At 39.9% G+C, this 20,208-nt stretch overlaps 1 protein-coding gene across 2 annotated transcripts in view; it reads left to right on the top strand.

The window, feature by feature from the left end:
* Window positions 1-20,208, top strand: part of hlcs (holocarboxylase synthetase (biotin-(proprionyl-CoA-carboxylase (ATP-hydrolysing)) ligase)) — a 41,548-nt gene that overhangs the window by 20,181 nt on the left and 1,159 nt on the right. For both annotated transcript variants that reach the window (XM_031310942.2, XM_031310943.2), the window contains 4 exons: window positions 16,976-17,043; window positions 17,624-17,784; window positions 18,679-18,793; window positions 19,947-20,160. In XM_031310942.2, coding sequence (XP_031166802.1) covers window positions 16,976-17,043; window positions 17,624-17,784; window positions 18,679-18,793; window positions 19,947-20,160 — 558 coding nt within the window. The remainder of the gene's footprint in view (window positions 1-16,975; window positions 17,044-17,623; window positions 17,785-18,678; window positions 18,794-19,946; window positions 20,161-20,208) is intronic.

A 20,208-nucleotide genomic window follows, 5' to 3' on the forward strand; every position in this document is an offset into this window, starting at 1 on the left:
TAAAGTAACAATACAGCACAATACATATGTACCCTAATAAATCTCCCATCAGGTATTAGTAAATTAAATATCAGTGTGTTGTGTAAATCTGAAGTCTGATCAGCTGCAGCATCGTGAGAACAATTTAATTGAAGTAAGAATTAAGCTAATCTTTAGCATTGACACAAATATTGTACCTTGAGCAGCACCGCTGGACTGGACATGATTTTTCCTCATTTTTTTTTAATTAAGGCATTAAGATCAATTTCCAAAAGATGATTTTGTTTTATTCCTCTTTTTAGTCAACTTTAGCATGGGTGTATTCACTTATGCTTAGCACTGTACACAACAGTACATCACATACACCTGCAGATGAAAACAAGCATGTATGGCTAAATCTGACACATTCACATGATTGACTCAAGTGCTCATGTTAATTATTGTGCGTAAAATACACATAAATGTATGTAGAGCTCTACATACATTTATGTGTATTTTACGCACAATAATTAACATGAGCACTTGAGTCAATCATGTGAATGTGTCAGATTAATTTAATAGTTGACAACTGGTTGATTAATCTTTACAGCTGCAAGGATTAATCAACCAGTTGTCAACTATTAAATTAATTGCCAACTGTTCTGATAATTGATTCATTGATTTGAGTAAAAAAAAAACTTCTGATGTCCCCTTCTGAAATGTGAATATGTTCTAGTGTCTTCTCTCCTCTGTGACAGTAAACTGAATATCTTTGAGTTGTGGACAAAACAAGACGTTTGAGGACGTCATCTCGGGCTTTGGGAAACACTGATTCACATTTTTCACCATTTTCTGACATTTTATAAACCGAACAACTAACTAATTTTATAGACCAAACATTTTATAGACCAAACAACAAAATAATTGTCAATGAAAAAAGTTGTTACTTGCAGCCCTAAATGTGTGTTTGAAAAGTATAAAATAGATATGCTTAAAACAAGGTCATTTGTATACAATGCAAAAACCAGACGAATGCAGTCAGTTAACATTCCTGAGGATGTTAATGGAATAGTATCTCAATTAAAAGAAAAATAGGGTTTATTGTTCGTCAAATAAGCACATAGTCAAACAGAAGATGGATTTCAGATGAGTCGGTTATTAAGAGTCCTTTGAAGTGACAATGACTGTGGCCTTTCTTCTATGTGGAGTATAAATAAAGGATTGAGAGGGCCTAATAGGCAGAGAGGGAATTGGTTCGGAGGCGAAGCGCCTGCAGGTCAGCGCCGGCTGAAATTGAGGAGCTGATGAAAACACCGGTTCAGCCACTTGAGTGCAGAGGCTTGAAGCTGAAGCTCAATGGCTGGCAGCCTGTGTGTTTGTCCAGGGTATTAATGCTTTGTTTGGCAGGGAGCGGCTAATAATAGCCAGTACTGAGACACAGGATAGTGTGCTCTCACAAGGGCACACCAAACTGGAATGTCAATGCTTTTTAGTGAGCAGCTTCACACTCGGCAGCTCTGTACACAGTGATGTCCCCGTCATGTGTCCCAGTTCCACAGCTCGTACAGGGTGGGCACCGCACGGCATGAGGAAAATACGTGATAGCCTTGAATGTCGCGATAACGATATTACTTGCGATAAATAAACGGATATTAAAATGTAGTCAGTTCTGCCTTTCTGCTGCTTTCAGTATTTTGCCAAAATACAGCCAATATGCTTTTTGAATTTAAAACAAATAGAATGAATGAACAAATTGAGCATTGAATTGAACATAAAAGGCAACACTAAAAAAAGAGTGACAGTTACATTTTAAAGTGCAGTTTTCTGCTGATATTTTCCTTTCAACTAACATAAAAAATGAGTTTGTGATATGTCGCAGCCTTTCGCGATGTGTTTATTATTGATTGTGTTTATTAATCCATTAGATATTGCGATGGCGATTTAATAAAATAAAAACGCTATATTGTGCAGCCCTAGTGAGGGGTTTCAGTGCAGTCTCGGCATCAGTATTACTGTTCGAAAAATGTAAAACAATACCAACCCCTTCATTTAAATACAAAAACAGATCCAACATGACCAATATTGAAAGTACACAATACAAATACAATAAAACACACACATACTACATGCACATATCATGGTTACTTTACACAGGGTATTCCAAATTCAAGAAATAACAATGCAGTTTTTTTCTGGCTTAGTTATTAATAGAGAAAGTTATAATTATATTATATATAAGAATAACTAAAAAGGGATTTTGAGAAGAGATTAAAATAGTTTTTTTCAGTCACCCCACTCTGCTGTATTTCCATGTTGAGCATTGCACATCACAGGTCAATTTAAGGACACAAATACAAGACAACAGAATTACAAGGGACAGCCTCAACAATTTTTTTATATATATTTTTTTTTTATTTCATTTTCGTTATTGATTGCTCAGCCTAATTGTTTTTTGTATTCATTTTCAGAAAATGATGAAAAAAGCCCATCACCATTTCTTACAGTCCGAGATGTGTGGATGTGTGTCTTAAACACGTCTTTAAAAAAGCTTATGTTGTCCAAATCAAATAAATATTCAATTAAGTGTAGAAAAAAAAAGGAAAATCCAAGGCACTCTTCTTCAAAATTATTTTAAAAAGCCTTTATTTTACTGGCTATTTCATAATAGAAAATTAAAAAGACATAGGGAGAAGCAACATAGCGACATAGTTGCTTCTCCCTATGTCTTTTAAATTTTCTATTATGAAATAGCCTGTAAAATAAAGGCTTTTTAAATAATTTTGAAGAACAGTGCCTTGGATTTTCCTTTTTTTTCTACTCTTAATTGAATTCCCGACCCCAAAGACCACCTTCAAACATGACTGAACTTCCTGAGCACCCTGGACTTTTTTGTCTTTCCAAATAAATAATCACTTTACAGTGTTGATAAATCCTCACATTTCGAGAAGCTGGAACCAGAGAATGGTTGGGCGATCAATCGATTATCAGAATTGTTGGGGATTAATTTTCGGCCATTGGACTGATTGATCCATCCACTACTAGTTTCGGGCCCTATTTGTGTGAGTGTGTGTGAGTGTTAGCAACAAGCTGTTGGTGTTTGGTTAAGGACAGTTAACAGTGTGGAAGTGTTTATTTGTGAGAAAGCTGGGATAAGAGACTATAGGGGTTTTCCTAACACCACTTGGCCGGTCCAGAGAGCATAATGATTCTTTTCCTGCTCTGCTGAACTTGATCCCTGCGCCTGGAGCAACACACTTCCTACTTGTTGACTTTTTCTTGTAAGAGCTTCAGCTCAGACATTAAAACCCAAGGGCCCACTTTTACTTTTGTATTCTTTTTTCCCCACTTTTATTTTTCTCTGATGCATAAAGGAATCGAAGCAGCGCTGGATGTAAATGTGATTCTGATTATTTTCCACTTCTACTCGTGGTCATGGAAATTCAGTTTCCCATACTGTCTGCACATTTGAAAGGTGTGCTTGGCATTTACCCAGATATTTTTTTAAACACTGTCATAATGTCACAGTTGCTGTGACTGAGAGTCACATAAACAGAAAAGAGTACCTGCAGTGTAACACCTTTCATATTCTGGAAATCTGAATAGAAAAACAACCTTAACAACGGATTCTTCTACTTAAAGCTGTTCCAGTCGTTGGGCAAGAGCCCTGGCAATCACTGTTTGTTTTGACAAGCAATCCAATATCCAAACTGACACTGTATGGAATTAGAGTCCTGTTTCCTGTGAAAAATACAAACCACAGAACAAGCAGGGGGGGTTTGGTGCAGAGAAAATGGATTCCTCATAACTGTGGCAACAGGTTCGACCATAAAAATCAAATTGGCCCAATTGACCTTGCATGCTCCACCTGCAATTATAAAAGATTGTAAGCAGATGCCTAAACGTCCCCATTTCTTATTCTGGGGAACATATGGCGCAGTGTTTGACTTGCACTTCACATGTCCAGTGGAAGGTATGTTATACTCTAGAGCCTTGTGTTGGTGAAGGGCCATGAAGTCCCATGCAGGGTCCACAGCTTCAACAAGACTACACCAACCTGTCAGCAAGCAGTGTAATCTGTTTAAATCCAAAGACTACATTTAGTGAGAGCAGGTAAAACTGCTCTCTGTTGTGATTGGTCCCGTGCAGGGTTTTCCCTACCATTTATCATTTTTCAGGTCTAGCACTCGAGCCGTTTAGTGCAGCACCTTAAGCCCAAGAATGTAAAATCAATGTGAGCATCAAAACTAACGTAAAGACTTTCCTCAGATCTTATTATACGTAGTTGGACTTCTTTGACTTTAATCTTTTTGAGTGTTATTTCAGTTAATTATCTGCTCTAACTTTTCCTATGCTTTAGGCACAGAAATGGTGATAATAACGGTCCCAAACAATGTCAAACTGCTTCTTTTTTTAAATAAAAAAAAAAACAACCTAACTAATAAAGTGTGTTATAGAGTTAACATAAGGTAAACACAGGTGTCATGCCTAAAAACAAAAAAAAAAAAAAAAAAAATGTACATACTGTATAGCCTCAGTTGAACTGGTGCAACAGGTAGTTATAAAAAAGTAGGGATCGACCGATACTGGTTTTTCAAGACCGATACCAATTATTATTATTATTATTATTATTATTAGTAATGAAACTGATAACCAATATTTGGAACCAATTTGCATTTACAGTTTAAAATTAAGATTTTGGAATGTTACAAACTCCAACACAAAACTTTGTTTAAATGCTTGAAGCATTCAATTTAATAAATTAGAAACTTTCAACATAATCCCCAGTAACAGATAGTGAGATAGTGTTGTGGGGGGGGACATGAAGTCAGACTCAGTGGGGAGTCAAACCGAAGCAGAGGGACAGACACAGAGCTGTAGCCGAGCCAAAGTAGAACACTTGTTAATTCATAACTTTATCAGTTATCAGGCAAATAAACGCTGATCATCTGCAGACTGCCAAAAAAAAGGCCCTATAATCGGCCAGTGCCGATAATCGGTCTATCCCTAAAAAAAAAAAAGAAGATAAATATAAAAAAACTTCTACTGGCGTGTCCACCTCTCATCCATATGTTGAGCTTCCTAATTAAGTTTCCTAATTAATTGAGACTAATGTTGCAGTGAACACTGCTGCAGGACTCATATGAACATATAGAGGCTGTGACGTAGATTGCAGGACCTCAATAAAAGGAGACTTGCTTTGGCCTAAAACACAAAAAAATGGCCATTTAAAGGCATGCATTCAGTCTAATGGATTATTGTGTATTGCTGCCCAGAACCTCTGCCAGACCAGGCAGGCCGAGTCCAGACAAGCAGTCAGCAAAGCAAGGTCATGCATTGGTGCCTCAGCTGCCCTGTGGTAATGGAGCCGCGCTCTCTCATTGATCACTTCCAATAGTGCTATTTGGAAATGATAATTTCTGCTGTCCCTCAGTAAACAGGATTAGCTCAATTAATCACATTTACAGATTAGTTTGTCCTCTCCTATTGATCATGCCTTTGATGCCGCTGAATGATCAATGCAAACACGCTTATGCACGGCAAATCCTGTTTCAAAAATGAGCATCGATGGCAGAAATAATCTTTTAATCTGAGATATTTTAATCTGGGAAGTGAGAGGTTTTTTTTGGGAGGGGAATGGTTTGGGAGATAAATGGCTTTCAGAAAAATTATGTCTTAACTGACCACTTCACATCCACCCATGTAATTAGTTAGATTATGTATTTGTTAGGAAATGTAATGATAGAATCTGATTATTCAGATATTAATCATCTAGATTAGTATTTTTACATCTGTCTGTAAATACGACTCAGTCTTGATCAGGTGTGTTTGAGAAGACCTAACAGATTGATGCTTGGGGCTGCTTTAAGGAAACTAGAGCTCCCACTCTCTCCTTTTTGTTTGCTGTCATTGGCCTGCCTTGTTGCTGTGTGTGAGAAAGACGGTGACATGCACGTAGCTTATGATCACAGGTCCTCCTCCACCTTTCTTCTCTCGGCTGCTATGCGTTTATCCTCCTGACCCGCTGTATCTTAGAGGTGACCCCTGTGGCTTAGCTGCCCCCCTAAAACAAAGAGTCCTGAGCAGGGATTTAGAGGCCCATGTTCCTCCTCTTGGGACAATGCCTCCTCTCTCTGTCTGTCAAACACGCTACTTTGTATGCCTTTGTTCTGGTCTTGTTGGAATGAATGGATGACAATGGTCACAGAGTGATCTGAGGACATCAAATGGGTCTCAGCAGTGAGGGTGACACCACAGAGTCCACATTTTCTGGATGGCTTTTGATCAACTTTCTCAAATAACCTTAGCCTTTTACAACTAGAGCTGCATCTGTTGTTATTATTATCATATAAAGTTAATAATTTTTTAAGCAACATTGACAGAAATTCTTTGGTTTCAACTTACATTTTCTGTTTTGTTTGTTTTCTATTATTGTAAAAATGTTTTGGACGACGGGCATTTTTCAGGATTTTGTGCCATTTTATGGACCAAAAAATCAATTAATGGGGGGGGGGGTTACTTTGTTCTTATTTAGGTTGTTTTAAAAAATCCTGCAGGTTACCCAAAACTCCATTGTAAAGATCTATCACAGTCAATATACCAATTTCTGGCTTGAACTTTGACTAATGATGGGAATGTAGCTGTAGTAGTATGTATGGGCTGTAGTGTCATTGCCAAACCATTCACTCAAAAAAAATTGCAAAATGAGATGTAACTGGCAGTTAAGCTAAGTGATCTTCATTAAGCTCAGAAACAGCAGAGAAAAAAAATTCTATTTTGGAAAAAAATGCTCTGGCTTGCTGTGTTTCTTTAAATCAATGACAACCATCCTGGGCGACAGTAAGCCCTGGATGCAGCGACGTTGCCCTTGCAAAACAGGGAGTGGAGATAGCAGACGGGGACGTACATCACACCCCGAATGTCCACAGCATTTTGTTGTGCTCCGGCTCTTTTACAGCACCGCCACAGGTGGAAATGTCCACTGGAAATGTTTTAGAAGTGGAGCGTCTGTTCTTCAGCAGGCACATGAATGATATAGTATTGTATGCCATATAAATACAGGCATTTATACATTTACAAATGGATTCCACACTTCAGAGACGCATTCTTATTAGCAAATATAATTGTTCAGGTAGCAGCTTCCTTATTTTTTAGCTGGCTGTGACCATCACTTTCACCAGTTATAATGACCAATCCAAATTGCAAAGCTTTAAAAACAATTAGCAGGCTGTAAGCTGTTTGGAAATGGATGCATTAGTATAGCATAATGCAATCCCTGTATGTTTCTCAATTCTCTAGTTTTCCGATTTTTTCCACTCTAGCGTGGCTGTAATTTTAAAGTGGGCTCCCACTGGCCAACTGGACTGGTTTGTTCCAGTCCTGGAGGGGCGAGCCAGATCCTACATCTGGCAGTGCATCATCTCGAGCTGCTTTGAGCGGGTTCATGAACCGCTGTTCCTGAACAATGCAACTACCTCATAAGAGAACCCATGCTCATATTAACACGTTTGCACAGTAATTTCCTAAACCAGCTGGTCACCGTAGTTTTTATCACATGCTCCTCCAACGGGGAAATAGTGCATTTGTGGGGACTATTTTCAACGGTGGATTAATCAAGTGAGTACCTAGGGGAGCGGGAAGGTGTAGGTGGGATCGAGTCCAAATAAAGTGTGTGCGTTCACGGTTATGAAGTCACCCAGTGCAACAGTGTTTTAAATAATATAATAATAACAAATTTGAAATATTTGAAATTAAATAAAATAAAAATGTTGGAGCTCAATGGCTCACAGACACTGCTTGTTAGTAGGATACATTCATTCTTGTTTGGGTGTTATTATGGGATAAGAAAATAGAATATCTCCCTTTCTCACTCTGTCTCCCTCTCTTTTTTTCCCCCTCTTCATTTTTTGAACAAGCCATGGAGGCATATTTGTGTTTTAGGACCATAAGTAGAGAGTGACTGCTCCAATCCAAACATACATGATTTGTGAACAGGCTTGTGATCCCACAAACAGATTGCATTGTAATGCGCGCCCACGTGTCGTTACCTGCTGTTCCAGTGAGCATACTGATGGGGGGGAGGGGGGGGGCAATAGTTTCCATCGAGCCATCGTGTGTGTGTGTGTGTGTGTGTGTGTGTGTGTGTGTGTGTGTCTCTTTCTTTAGGGCTCCCCACTCATTTGCTGTTTTAGTTTACTATTTCAGTCCCTCCAGAAAAATGTGATTATGCGATCGCATAATTCAATGCATAATCAGCCAATGTCCGCATATTTATGCGGGGGCCGCATTTTTTTCAAATACGTCACATTTTCGCCGGATAAATTGCCAATTTCCGTGCAAAATATGCGGGGCTTGCATGATTTCATAATTCCCACATTTTCATTGCAAAAAAGTCACATATATCTTAGCAGAAAGTTGAAAAATGTTGCGTTTACTTCACACAGCCATTTTTCCCTGTTGCCATGGGAACATTATGGAGTGACGTAATTACGCGACGTGAACATCATCGAAAAGCTGCAAACCCCGCGATGAAGCCATGATGAAACCGCAGTTTTTGCAAGTTCCCGCAATTTCATCGCATAAAATTGCATAAATATCCTGCATATTCCATCGCATTTTTTAAGAAAATGTGCCGCATAATCAAGGATTTTTGCCCGCAACAATCACAAAAAAACTCTGCATTTTTCTGGAAGGACTGCTATTTGGAACAGTGGCTTGTACTGCAAGGATCTCTCCATTCAGTCGTGTGACAGGGCTCTGTGGGTGAGATGGACAAAGAAACTCTATCACTATATAGTAGGGCTGAACGATTAATAGCTTTCAAATCGAAACCGCGATTTGAAAGAATGCGATTAGCTTATTGTGAAGACCTCGATTAATCGAATGTGAAATATTTGGTCTAATTTAACACCTCTTTTCATTATTATATTCACTGTTTTTTCATAAGATAAATGCTGGAATAATGTTACATATCGCAGATTGGTTACAGAAATGTCCTGTCTTCAGTGGATCTTTCTATATATATGTATATTTATATGTAGCTTTAAAAAAAATCACAAATGGAATCGGAATCGCAATATCTGGCAGGAAAATTGCAATTAGATTTTTTCCTCCAAATCGTTCAGCCCTACTACATAGTCTGTTTCCCTCATTTGCAGTCTTTTTCTGTTACTTTTTATCATTGTGTGGATGCAATCGCTTATTATCGCTACTTAGTTTGCGTCCTTCTATGGACACGAATGATCATTTTGGTATTACATTAAAGGCTTTTCTCCGAGCTCGCGGTGGCCTCTGTAACATTCAGTGGATGTGCTTTCAGAATGAGATTAACTTTCTCCAGGAATGCAATTGCCCCCAGCGTTCCAGCTTTGAGCTGGCCTATGTACAGATCACTTGAGTACTAAGAAACGCATTAAGACACATAACCACAGCACTCACCCTCCTCCTTTATTGACAACCACCCATCGAGTGTGTAAGAGCATTAAAGTGTTAGGACACAAGAGGGATATGATTTGTTACTGATCTCATAATTGAGTTCCAGAAATGAATTTGAGCTTCTTTGCATGTTGGGATGGACATGTTGGCTGAGGAGTTTCATTTCTAAATAAGACGTGGAGGCGTGGTTGTCTGACCCGTTGCAGTAAAGTCTGAGCAGAAACCCACCACAGAAGTAATATAAGACACATATTAGGAGGACTAGACAATTTAAACCCATTTACCAATTCTACTACACAAGCACTAAGGTAGGCCTCAATTAACTACAATCAATAATACAGTCTAATACACTAATTTGGGAAAATAGTTTCCCCCTCCATTTAAGTTTGACTAACTTGGAGGTTTGTTCCCAACCTGTGTGATTGACTGACTGCTTGGGTTTTGTGTGCCTGTGCACTACATACATCTGTCATATCACTTGGTTGTAACAAAAAAAGGGAGGTTGGGAGTCGTGAGAAATGTGTGTTATATCTATAATATCACCTTTGCTCATCCAGTCAGCACAGATGCATATTTGATCATATAGACCAATCACAATGTTTGTCTCCAATAACTTGTCCCATACATACAATTTAACAGCTCTAAACAAACAGGGATGTATGTTTAATGCTTTCATATGTCAACACTTTGGCTAATGTTAATGCCTGGAGAGCTAATTTACCTGTTGGGCCTGTAAATATTATATACAGTCTATGGTTGGGCCTGTAAATAATATGTACAGTCTATGGTTGGGCCACAGACTAAAGAAAATGACACCACCCAAACTGGCAGTGAGTCCGACCGGCGGTGACATGTTGCTGTTCCTAACACTAGATTTAGTTAATCAAAGACGCTAGCAAAGCAACACGGGACAGAAAATAAGCCCAGCAGAGAGGACAGAAAGCTTAGACCTCTGTGTTTAACTATATATATATATATATATATATATATATATTTAGTGCTGTCAAACGATTAAAATATTTAATCGTGATTAATCGCATTAATGTCATAGTTAACTCGCAATTAAGTGCAATTAATCACACTTTTTTATCTATTCTAAATGTCCCTAGATTTCTTTTTGTCCAATTATTTTTTTCTCATTTTAATGCTCTTATCAACATGGAAAAGTGGATCGGCCTGGCTTTGACGCGGGGGCGGAGAATTGGCATCAGCTGTGTGCTTGGTATCAAGTGGTATTTCAGACTGGACGTGCTGCGATGATAGCTCACTTCACAACGACAAAACACACAGATCACTTTGGTCTTATCAATGGAACCATTTGGCAACTTTTTAAAAGTAAACTTTCCATTCAGAATCTTATTGGCATCCATTTCGGCGTCTCGCTCTCGCCATCCACTCAAAACGTGACGTTAGCCTACTACTCTTCGGCCGGCTCGCAAGCCCAAACAAGTGTGTGCGGCGTGCCTGTTGTTTAGTTTCCGGTCTAGCTAGATCCGGTGTGGTGTTGTAGTTTTTCTAACGTTACTAGTTGTTGCAACAGCATGTGAAAAAAACTACAAAGTTTGCTAGGCCAAAAAGAACGTTAATCTCGCTATAAAAAAATGTACGCTGTTAAAATGGGTTTGCGTTAACGCCGTTAATAATGCGTTTAACTGACAGCGCTACTATATATCTTTTAAACGTTACAGTTACGGCTGAAAATGACAACAGAAATAAACAAGTTTGCCGATTTCACATATCTCCATATCTCCGCAATTCTCATCATTTGTCTACTCATAAGTGATTTTTGTATTGCCGTAACGTCACGGTGATTCGGTCTTTTGTGCTTGAAGAATGTCCGCTGCAGAATCCATAATGTTATCACTTAAGCATTTTTAACATGATGATAACTTTTGATGGTAAAAGTATTAGTGACAGGATCAGAAATGAATTAGGAATGGGCATCTTAGTGTTTTGCAGCGTATAAATTGATCCTCTTCTACAGTTCAGGCCCTCACAGATTGAACGGGGTACGTACGTTTCCCAGATGTATTCCCAGCTCCATCCTGTGTTCCCACTTAGTGCAGACAGCAGGGTTTTCCCTGTCATAATAAGGCTTAGGTGCACCACCTAAGTAAAATCAATGTGAGCATCAAAACTAAAAGACTTTTCTCAGATCTAATGATTGTAGTTGGACTTCTTTATCGAGTTTTGTCTTTAAGCTTTTTGAGTGTTATTTATTATCTGCTCTAGCCTTTCCACCGTTTTAGACACAGATATGGTAATAATAATGGTTCAAAATGCAAAAATTGTATTTCTTTTATTGAAAAATGTAACCTTTAGTGAGAGAGGACCCCTAAACCCTCTACCAAATACGTGCAACTAAGTCTTCCACAAATCTAGGGGAAAACCCTGGACAGTTCTGCAATAACAGAAGAGGTGGTCAGCCTTGGACTCACTCGTCTTGTTTAGGTCCAGCTCTTCTCATATAAAGCTAATTTCTGAAGCACGAGGACTCGAGAGAGCCAGCTGGGCCCCTGGTCTTGGCCTCCGTGGGGGTTGATTGTCGGCAGAGACCTGTCAGTCACGGATCAGGCTGATTCTCCGGTGGTCCTGCCAAACAGCAGCATCCCCCAGTTCCAACCTCAGCAGGCACTAACCACCTCCTAACCAGCCTCACCCTCAGCAGGGTCATGCTCCAGCTAATACGCCGTACATTAAGATCTCACACAGTAAGTGCTAGGCCGAGTTCCACACTCCTCTCAGTTGTGTGTGTTTGTCAATTCATATTGAAATATTTAAAGTTCTAAAGATTTGTACTCCAACATAATTCAATCACGTAGAAAAAATACAATTCTCCCGTTTTTCTTGTCTTAACCAGTTTTCTGCATATGTAATAGGCTATTAATATTCAGTTTGCGAGATGACTTCCTTCCATCTGAAGCTAAAGACGATGGGCTTTTGACAGCAGAGACCCAGGGTTTTGTTTTTAAAATCTTTTTTTTTCTTCATCAGTGAGCACATGTTGGCAGTTACTTGGCTGCAGAAGTGCTATACAAAACGTCCACTGTAATCAGCCTCAGTTAAGTGAACAAATTCCTGAAGCTGTGAGCTTTTTCAGAAAAACATCCCCACATGTTTTCTTTTGCCCTTAGCTATACACGTCTGGCTGACATATTTGCATAGATTAAAGGATTTGCAAATAGTGTTGTTATAAAAAAAAAAAAAATACTCCACAGGTGAACTTAAAAGGATAGGTTTCCATTTGAAGATCGAAAGAGATTTTGCTTGCTGTAATCATTCCTCCTGTTCACACCGGCCACTTTCATAATGGGCTTCAGCAGTCTGAGTTAATCAAATCAAGTGGGTATCTTCCAAAGTTCTGGTCATGTCAGTATGAAATTCCCTCTTTGCGTTTCCCTGGAGTGTTTCCTGTCTGAGCTGCAGGAAGGATAGGAACAATTGTGTAATAAAAAGGCTGTAACTTTGGTTTCGTCTAACTTGGTTCATTAGCTTCAGATCAAATTTGAATACATTTTTGCACGCAATAAGGACTGTGGATTTTGTCTACCATCCCTTTCATTGTAAGGGCATTAGGAAGTTACATATGGGCACCTGGCTATTGTTATGAGATTAGTCTCGCATGCTCCACAGCGCTGCGGAGGAGGGTCTGGCGAGTCCACACAGCATTCTGGGATAGGAGAAAAACATGCTCTGGTTTATTGGCATTTCTTTAAACCAATCCTAATCGTCTAAGCGCCGGGCGGAGCAACGGTGCCTCTGCAAAATAGCCTCGGGAAGAACTTGTTTTGGTGGAACATGTGTACGTTCAAAAAGTAGTTTTAGTCGTGCAGCAGAAAACTCAGATTGGACAGATAGTGTAGCTAGCTGTCTGGATTTACCCTGCAGAGATCTGAGGAGCAGTTAATCATAGTCCTCAGAAATCCACCAGAGGTTAGAATTCCAACATAAAGGAAGAGGAAGGTAATGAACATCCGGCTGAAATGAAAGACATCCGGCAGAATTTCCAGCAGCACCTGAACGAGCCCGGAAGTGGAACGTCGTGGATATAGACTATTATAAGATAGACGAGAAAATTTGTGAACTGCTTTTCATAATCAACCGTACTGATCACCTGTACTTAACCTGCCTAAAGGCTTATAAACTTGATGCTAATTTAGTCTGCAGTACAAAGTAAACAGCCTGTCACCCCAAAATTCCCTGAGCTCAGAATGTAGATTGAGCTATCCATCTATCCCTTTGATAAACAGTTCTTAGAGAAGTCTGTTACAAAGCTCTATCCAGCAGCCTCACACTGGGACTGTGCTTAAGCTGATTTACCACTGACCAACTTTGCATCACAATAGCAGAAAGGCCTTGCTCGCTTGCTTTGGCAGCTTCACAATCTTTGTTCACTAGCCAATAGAGGGCAGTTGCTTTGGGTCACTGGATCAGCTTTAATTGCATTTGGAGATGAGAGAATGTGCAAACATTTTCTCTTTGGTTTCTGGTAGTAACACAGCCCCCCAGCTTTCAAATGAGCATTGATGAAATGCTGACTGACACACTGTGCTAATAATTACAACCTTGCAGGATGATCATGGCAGTACAACCGCACTTCAAATTATAACTTGCATTAACGTTATTAAGAAACTTCATGAACTGAGAGAGAGAGAGAGAGAGACAGTGACTGTCTCCGCTGGCTTTAATGACAACTGTAGCTGACAAGTTCAATCAGTTGGCAAAAGTGCAAAATGAAAGTGCTGCTGTCTGGATAATATGCTCTCTGCATGCTGTGTGTGTTTAGTCTCAGCCAAAGACGGTTTGCCCCACAAAATAATCTTTTTTTGCGGTTTAAAAAGAGTACTTAATCTTGTAGGGCTGCAACTAATTATTATTTTCAGCTATTTTATTATTCTGCAGATTATTTTCTTTATTAGCAGTAATTGACTGGTATTTAAAATGATTTGTTTTCTTCTTCTTTTTTTAAAGCACAATGTTAATATTCTCAAATATCTTATTCTGTCCAACCAACTTCTTTGAAAAAATGTGTTGTTGATTATTAAAATAGCTGCTGATTAATTGTCAATATTTTTAACTTAAGGGAGTAATCGACGAATCGTGTCTTGAGAAACAATCCAGCTAATTGCATCTGACACAGAGCTGGCTGCTTTCAGCACAATATGGTTTTGAATGTGAATAGCTAACGGGTGTAATGGGGAAAATGTGAGCAACCAGATTTTTTTGACTTGACTTTTTACATCTAATTTTAACTTAGCGATTTGAATATAAGTATAATATTTGGACATTGGACACTTGAATTTTCTATGTTTCTATACATGTGTGTATCTATGTGTATCGGACGGCAGTCCTCCAAAACTCAGGACAGTGTCACATAGTGTTTAGTATTTTGTGGATGTCTTCAAAAGCTTCCTTGGCTGCCTCCTTCCCAGAGCAATTGGTTGGGGTGCTTGGTGCTGGTCATATCTAAACCTAGGGTACTATAGAATAGTACTCAGGCTTTTCCCTACCATTATAAGGCTTGGGCGCAGCACCCAACCTAAGCCGAATGAATGTAACATCAATATGAGCATTAAAACAAACTAAGGTAACACTTTACTTGAAGGTATCTACATAAGAGTGACAAAGTCATGACACGTGAACCCTAATATATATATATATATATATATATATATATATATATATATATATATATATATATATTAGGGGTGTGCATTGGCACTGCCCTCACAATTCGATTCGATTACGATTCACCAGGTAACGATTCGATTCAATTGGATTCTACGATGCATTGCGATGCATCAAAATTCTACTGCACACAACAAGGCAAATTTTTCGTCAGTCATGAGGCAATACAAGCAGTCAGATATTGAACAACAGATTTTATTGGCTGCAGCAGGGTATTGGATATGGCATTTTCAAACCTGAAAAAGAAAACATAAATCACTGCTTTCAGTGCTTTGAATGAGTGATGATTTGTTGTTGTTGAAGCCAACTCAGGATGCCAACGATCAACATGGTTCCTGAAGTTAGTTGTATTGCCAACGTGCTTGATTTTAGTGTGGCAGGTTTTAGTGACATAATCGATTATGGCACTTTGCCGCATTGATGCTGAATCGTGCATGCCCCGCATTGCGATGCATTGCCGAATCGATTATTGTTGACACCACTAATATATATATACTAGAGGTGTGAATCTTCACAGATTTTTCAATTCGATTACGATTATCATGTCTTCGATTCGATATCTCGATGCATCATGATGCGTCAAATACATGTTTCTATTAGAGCCATATAGGATATTTAATTCATAGCTTCAAAAACCAAACATTCTGCAGTGCTCTAATACTAAATAAATTGGATACATAAAACTACAGCACTGAGCACATGGCACTTCCTGAATGTGCAAAATAAACAGAATATGTAAACAGAAAATAATCGATTATGGCCCAGCCGATTATCGATGTAGCATCGTCCATGTCCACGATTCGATGCATCGATTATTTGATTAATTTCAACACCTCTAATATACACATTACAATAATGGTCCAAAATTATGGGAAATAGCATTTTTATTTTTCCTGAGGAAGGGCCTCTAAACCCCCCCCACACCACCACCACCATCACCAAACACATGCGCCTAAGTCTTCCACAAACCTAGAGTAAACACTGGTAGTTATCACATTCAGTATTTGAAGTCTGTCAATAAGGGAAACAGTAAGAGTAAAGCTAAACTAGTGCTGTCTCCAGAATGGGTCACTATTCACATTTTAGGGCGTTATTACGTGATCAGCCATTTTGTCAATAGTGTCCGAATTGAAATTCAGATTTGTGGAATACATTTTAGGGCACTTATTGTTTTCCACAATGCACTGTAATATCGATGTTCACCACAATGTTTAGTTTAGTTTATTAAGGATCCCCATTAGCTGACGCCTTGACGACCAGCTAGTCTTCCTGGGGTCCAACACTACATTTAATCAAACAATACTGAAACATTTCATAACCTATACAAAAAGAAATAAAAAAAAAAAAGAAAAAAAAAAAAAAAGAAATTTAAATAAAAATAAAATAAAATACATGCAACAATATCTGCCAACAAAACTAAGTAACAAAAACAAAAAATTACACATATAATTAAATAAAAACAATAACAAACCAAGCAAATAATGTTAAAACTATACCACAATGCATTGTGGATTTCTGTCACCCAGCAGGTGTAGTTTTGTATGTAAGGGGTAAAGGCGATGTTAAAATGCTAAATATGTGTTAGCTGGCTCTTGCTGGATTGTTGTTTTGGAAGAATAAGGTAACGCTGCCATAGCAACGGCAGCGGGTGTTTAATCTGTGCGACAGCAATAACGTAACGGTTGGCGCAGAGAAAATGGCTGTGGAGTGTCCAAAAGTTGTTTTTTTTTTTTTTCATTTTATCGCTGAGCTCCCTATATAGTGCTCTACATAGAACTCCCCGATTATAGGGAGTAGGGAACCAGTGAATGATTCCAGACACAGCCTAGGTGTCCCTTTAAGGCACTTTGAAGCAGGTTTTAACATTTCTGTGCTCATCGTTCTTCTCTCTCTGCAGGCTGACTCTGCACTTACCAAAGGACGTGGGATTAATAGCGGTAGCTGCTCGACAAAGCCAGGGCAGAGGTCAGTGCTCCAGCACACAGGAAACCTACACACACGACGATCACACACACACGACGATCACACACACACACACACACACACATACCTTGCATTCAGTTTTGGTTTTATTCATCGTATTTGTCAGAAGTATGTCACAGGGCTTTGGTACTAGTGCTGGCGCAATAAACGCATCACGAAAAGCTGCGGCATATCACGACAGACACTGATATTTTTTTGTGTTAGTTGAAAGAAAATATCAGCAGAAAACTGCACTTTAAAATGTCACTGTCACTCTGCTTTTAGTTCTCCCTTTTATATTTAGTTCAATTTGTTCAATAAAAGAATGTTGGAAATGATTTCCTTTCATTTGTTTTAAATTCAACAAGCAATTTGTTGTATTTTAGCAGAATACTTAAAATCAACAGAATGGCAGCACTGAGTACACGTTAGTATCTGTTTATTCATCGCACGTAATATCGTTATCGCAATATCCAACAACATTATTGCATATTTTCCTCATCGTGCGGCCCTTTTTGGTACCACTTAACGTCCCCTTGCTTAACGTCCCTGTGTATGATCCCTGTGTTTGCTGCGGCTGCAGGTCGGGGCAGGAACGCCTGGCTTAGCCCCCTGGGGTGTGCCATGTTCACTCTGGCGGTCCAGGTTGAGCTGAGCTCCAGGCTCGGACAGAGGATTCCCTTCCTGCAGCATCTGGCTGCTCTGGCCGTGGTGGAGGCTGTTCGCACGCTTCCTGGATACGAGGTATCAGCTTACACACTCTTCATTTATACCAGCTTCCTCAACACTAAGATATTATCAGACTGTATTAGCCTAAACATACTGTCTACTATATACTAGGGATGCACCGAATCCAGGATTTGGCTTTGCATTCGGCCGTATATTGGGCTTTTTGACGGGGTTCAGTTTCTGCCGAACCATAGAATTTTTTTTCCACCGAACCGAACCCTACGCGTGCTACGCTGGTCGACGTAATGACGCCGCCGTTGATTACGGGAAGGTGTTTACGTAGGTGGAGCGTTCAATGCAGTAGGCTGTGATAAAGTGGAAATGGAACTGGTGAGCAGAAAAAGTGTAGTTTGGCAGTACTTTCAGTCAAAAGAAGGCCATTCAAGTCCAGCTACATGCTCAATCTGCAATGCCGATTTGTCTTGTGGTGGCAAGGACCCTAAACAATACACAACATCACCGCTGTTACAACATCTGGTATGAAACAGCCGAAAGAATACGAGTTGTGCACGAAGGAATCTACAGACAGCAGCCAAAATGCAGCAACTTCAGGTACGGCAAAGGAAGGACAGTCACAGCTAAAAACTAGTGTTAACCAGACGTTGTTTACTTCATTAATGTGTTTGCTGTGTTAATGGACTGAGGATGGGAGGAGGATTCGGTATTCGGTTTCGGATTCGGCAGAATCTTAACCAGTGGATTCGGTATTCAGCCGAACCCCAAAAATCTGGATTCGGTGCATCCCGACTATATACATGTTCAACATCACTGAAATAGTTTTCCGGAGCAGCAAAATATCATATTGTATAACAAAGTGATGGCATATTTATGACCAGTGCATTGGGTAGTAAATGAAAGTGTCTTCTGTAAGTGATTGATGGTGTTTGAACATATTTCATCCTTCATCAGGACATAGACCTGAGGGTGAAGTGGCCCAATGACATCTATTACAGTAACCTGATGAAGCTCGGGGGAGTACTGGTGACTTCCACTGTACTGGGATCAACTTTTCATCTGCTCATAGGTAACAACCTCCCCGCTGTCACAGCTAAGGACACCGCAGGCATTACTCTTTTTCCATTCCTTACTTCGCTTGATTCACTTTACACACCATATCTATAACAGTTACGGGTCATTCACAGAAAAAAAAAAAGAAATCAGGCGATTTGCCGCAGGGTTGTGCGGCGGGGGGAGTGTGAATGTAACGGCCCATTTGTGTGTCGTCCTGTTGTTTTCTTAAACCCTCCAACAAAGCACAAGTAGACTTTATATTTCACAGTTACTGTTTTCCGTCAGATCGTTTATAGATCTCAATGTTTCCGAGCGCACATGAAGGCAGCTTTAGCTCACAGGAGAGAGAGAAAGAAAAGAGAAGAGCGAGACATAGCGAGTGCTTTGTTGTTGCTGTAAACATGCAGCTGTTACACACACTCCCGGGCAGTTCAGAGCTTGTCTTTAGCTTTTTACCAAGGGGGTAAGCGAAGCTCCTATGGAGCCATTTTGTTGCTATCAAGCCATCACCCGCCGTTAGCATCCCATTGACTGCCATTCATTTTGGCGCCACTTTGATAGTGAATAACATCTGAAGCATTTAGATACTCTATTTGTCCATTGTTTATTTCTATTGTTTATGTCTATGTTTTTTACCCTCATAGTGTTTTCAAACTTTCTTGTGGCAGCGATAGAGGCAGTGATGTTTCCTGTTTCCTGTACGGGACTCTCACAACGCCTAAAACCAGAGCTCATAACACCGACAAGTCTGATCTCCGGTTACATGATTGGCCACCGCAGCGTAATGTGGGGGTTGCGTTTCTCCAAAAGTTGTTGGTCTCAACTTTTCGCTGTAGGCACATTGCGTTTTTTCCGAGTGTCCCCCCCCTGCAACCCCCGCCACAGCCTAAACACACTACCCCATTCAAAATGAATGGAAAGACCTGTGTTTTTGCCCGACTGTTGGACTCCGACTGGAGTGCAGCCTTATGTAATCAGTCATTTAGTGTGATGTCACCTTACCCCTACTCTATCCATAATAATAAGCAGTGGGACAAATAATTAGTCACTAGTAATAATACAGGCTTTTGCAACGCATCATCCAACAAGTACCACTTCAATACTGTCTCTTGTTGTTTGCACAGAATGACGTATTACTATTTTCTTGCCCATGATATGCCCTGCAGGCTGTGGGTTCAATGTGGCAAACAGCAACCCGACAGTGTGTATCAATGACCTGATCCAGCAGTACAACACGGAGCATAACTGCAGCCTGCAGCCGCTCAGCTGCGCCCAGCTCATCGCTCGCTCTGTCAGCTGCCTGGAGACGCTCATCAGCAGCTTCCAACAAGGGGGCCCGGACGCCGTCCTGCCCACCTACTACAAGAGGTGGCTGCACAGGTGAGCACTGCACACACCCCCACTGGGCTTTGTACTCAGGTTTTACTT

Source organism: Sander lucioperca, chromosome 13, assembly GCF_008315115.2.
Source record: "Sander lucioperca isolate FBNREF2018 chromosome 13, SLUC_FBN_1.2, whole genome shotgun sequence".
NCBI lineage: Eukaryota > Metazoa > Chordata > Actinopteri > Perciformes > Percidae > Sander > Sander lucioperca.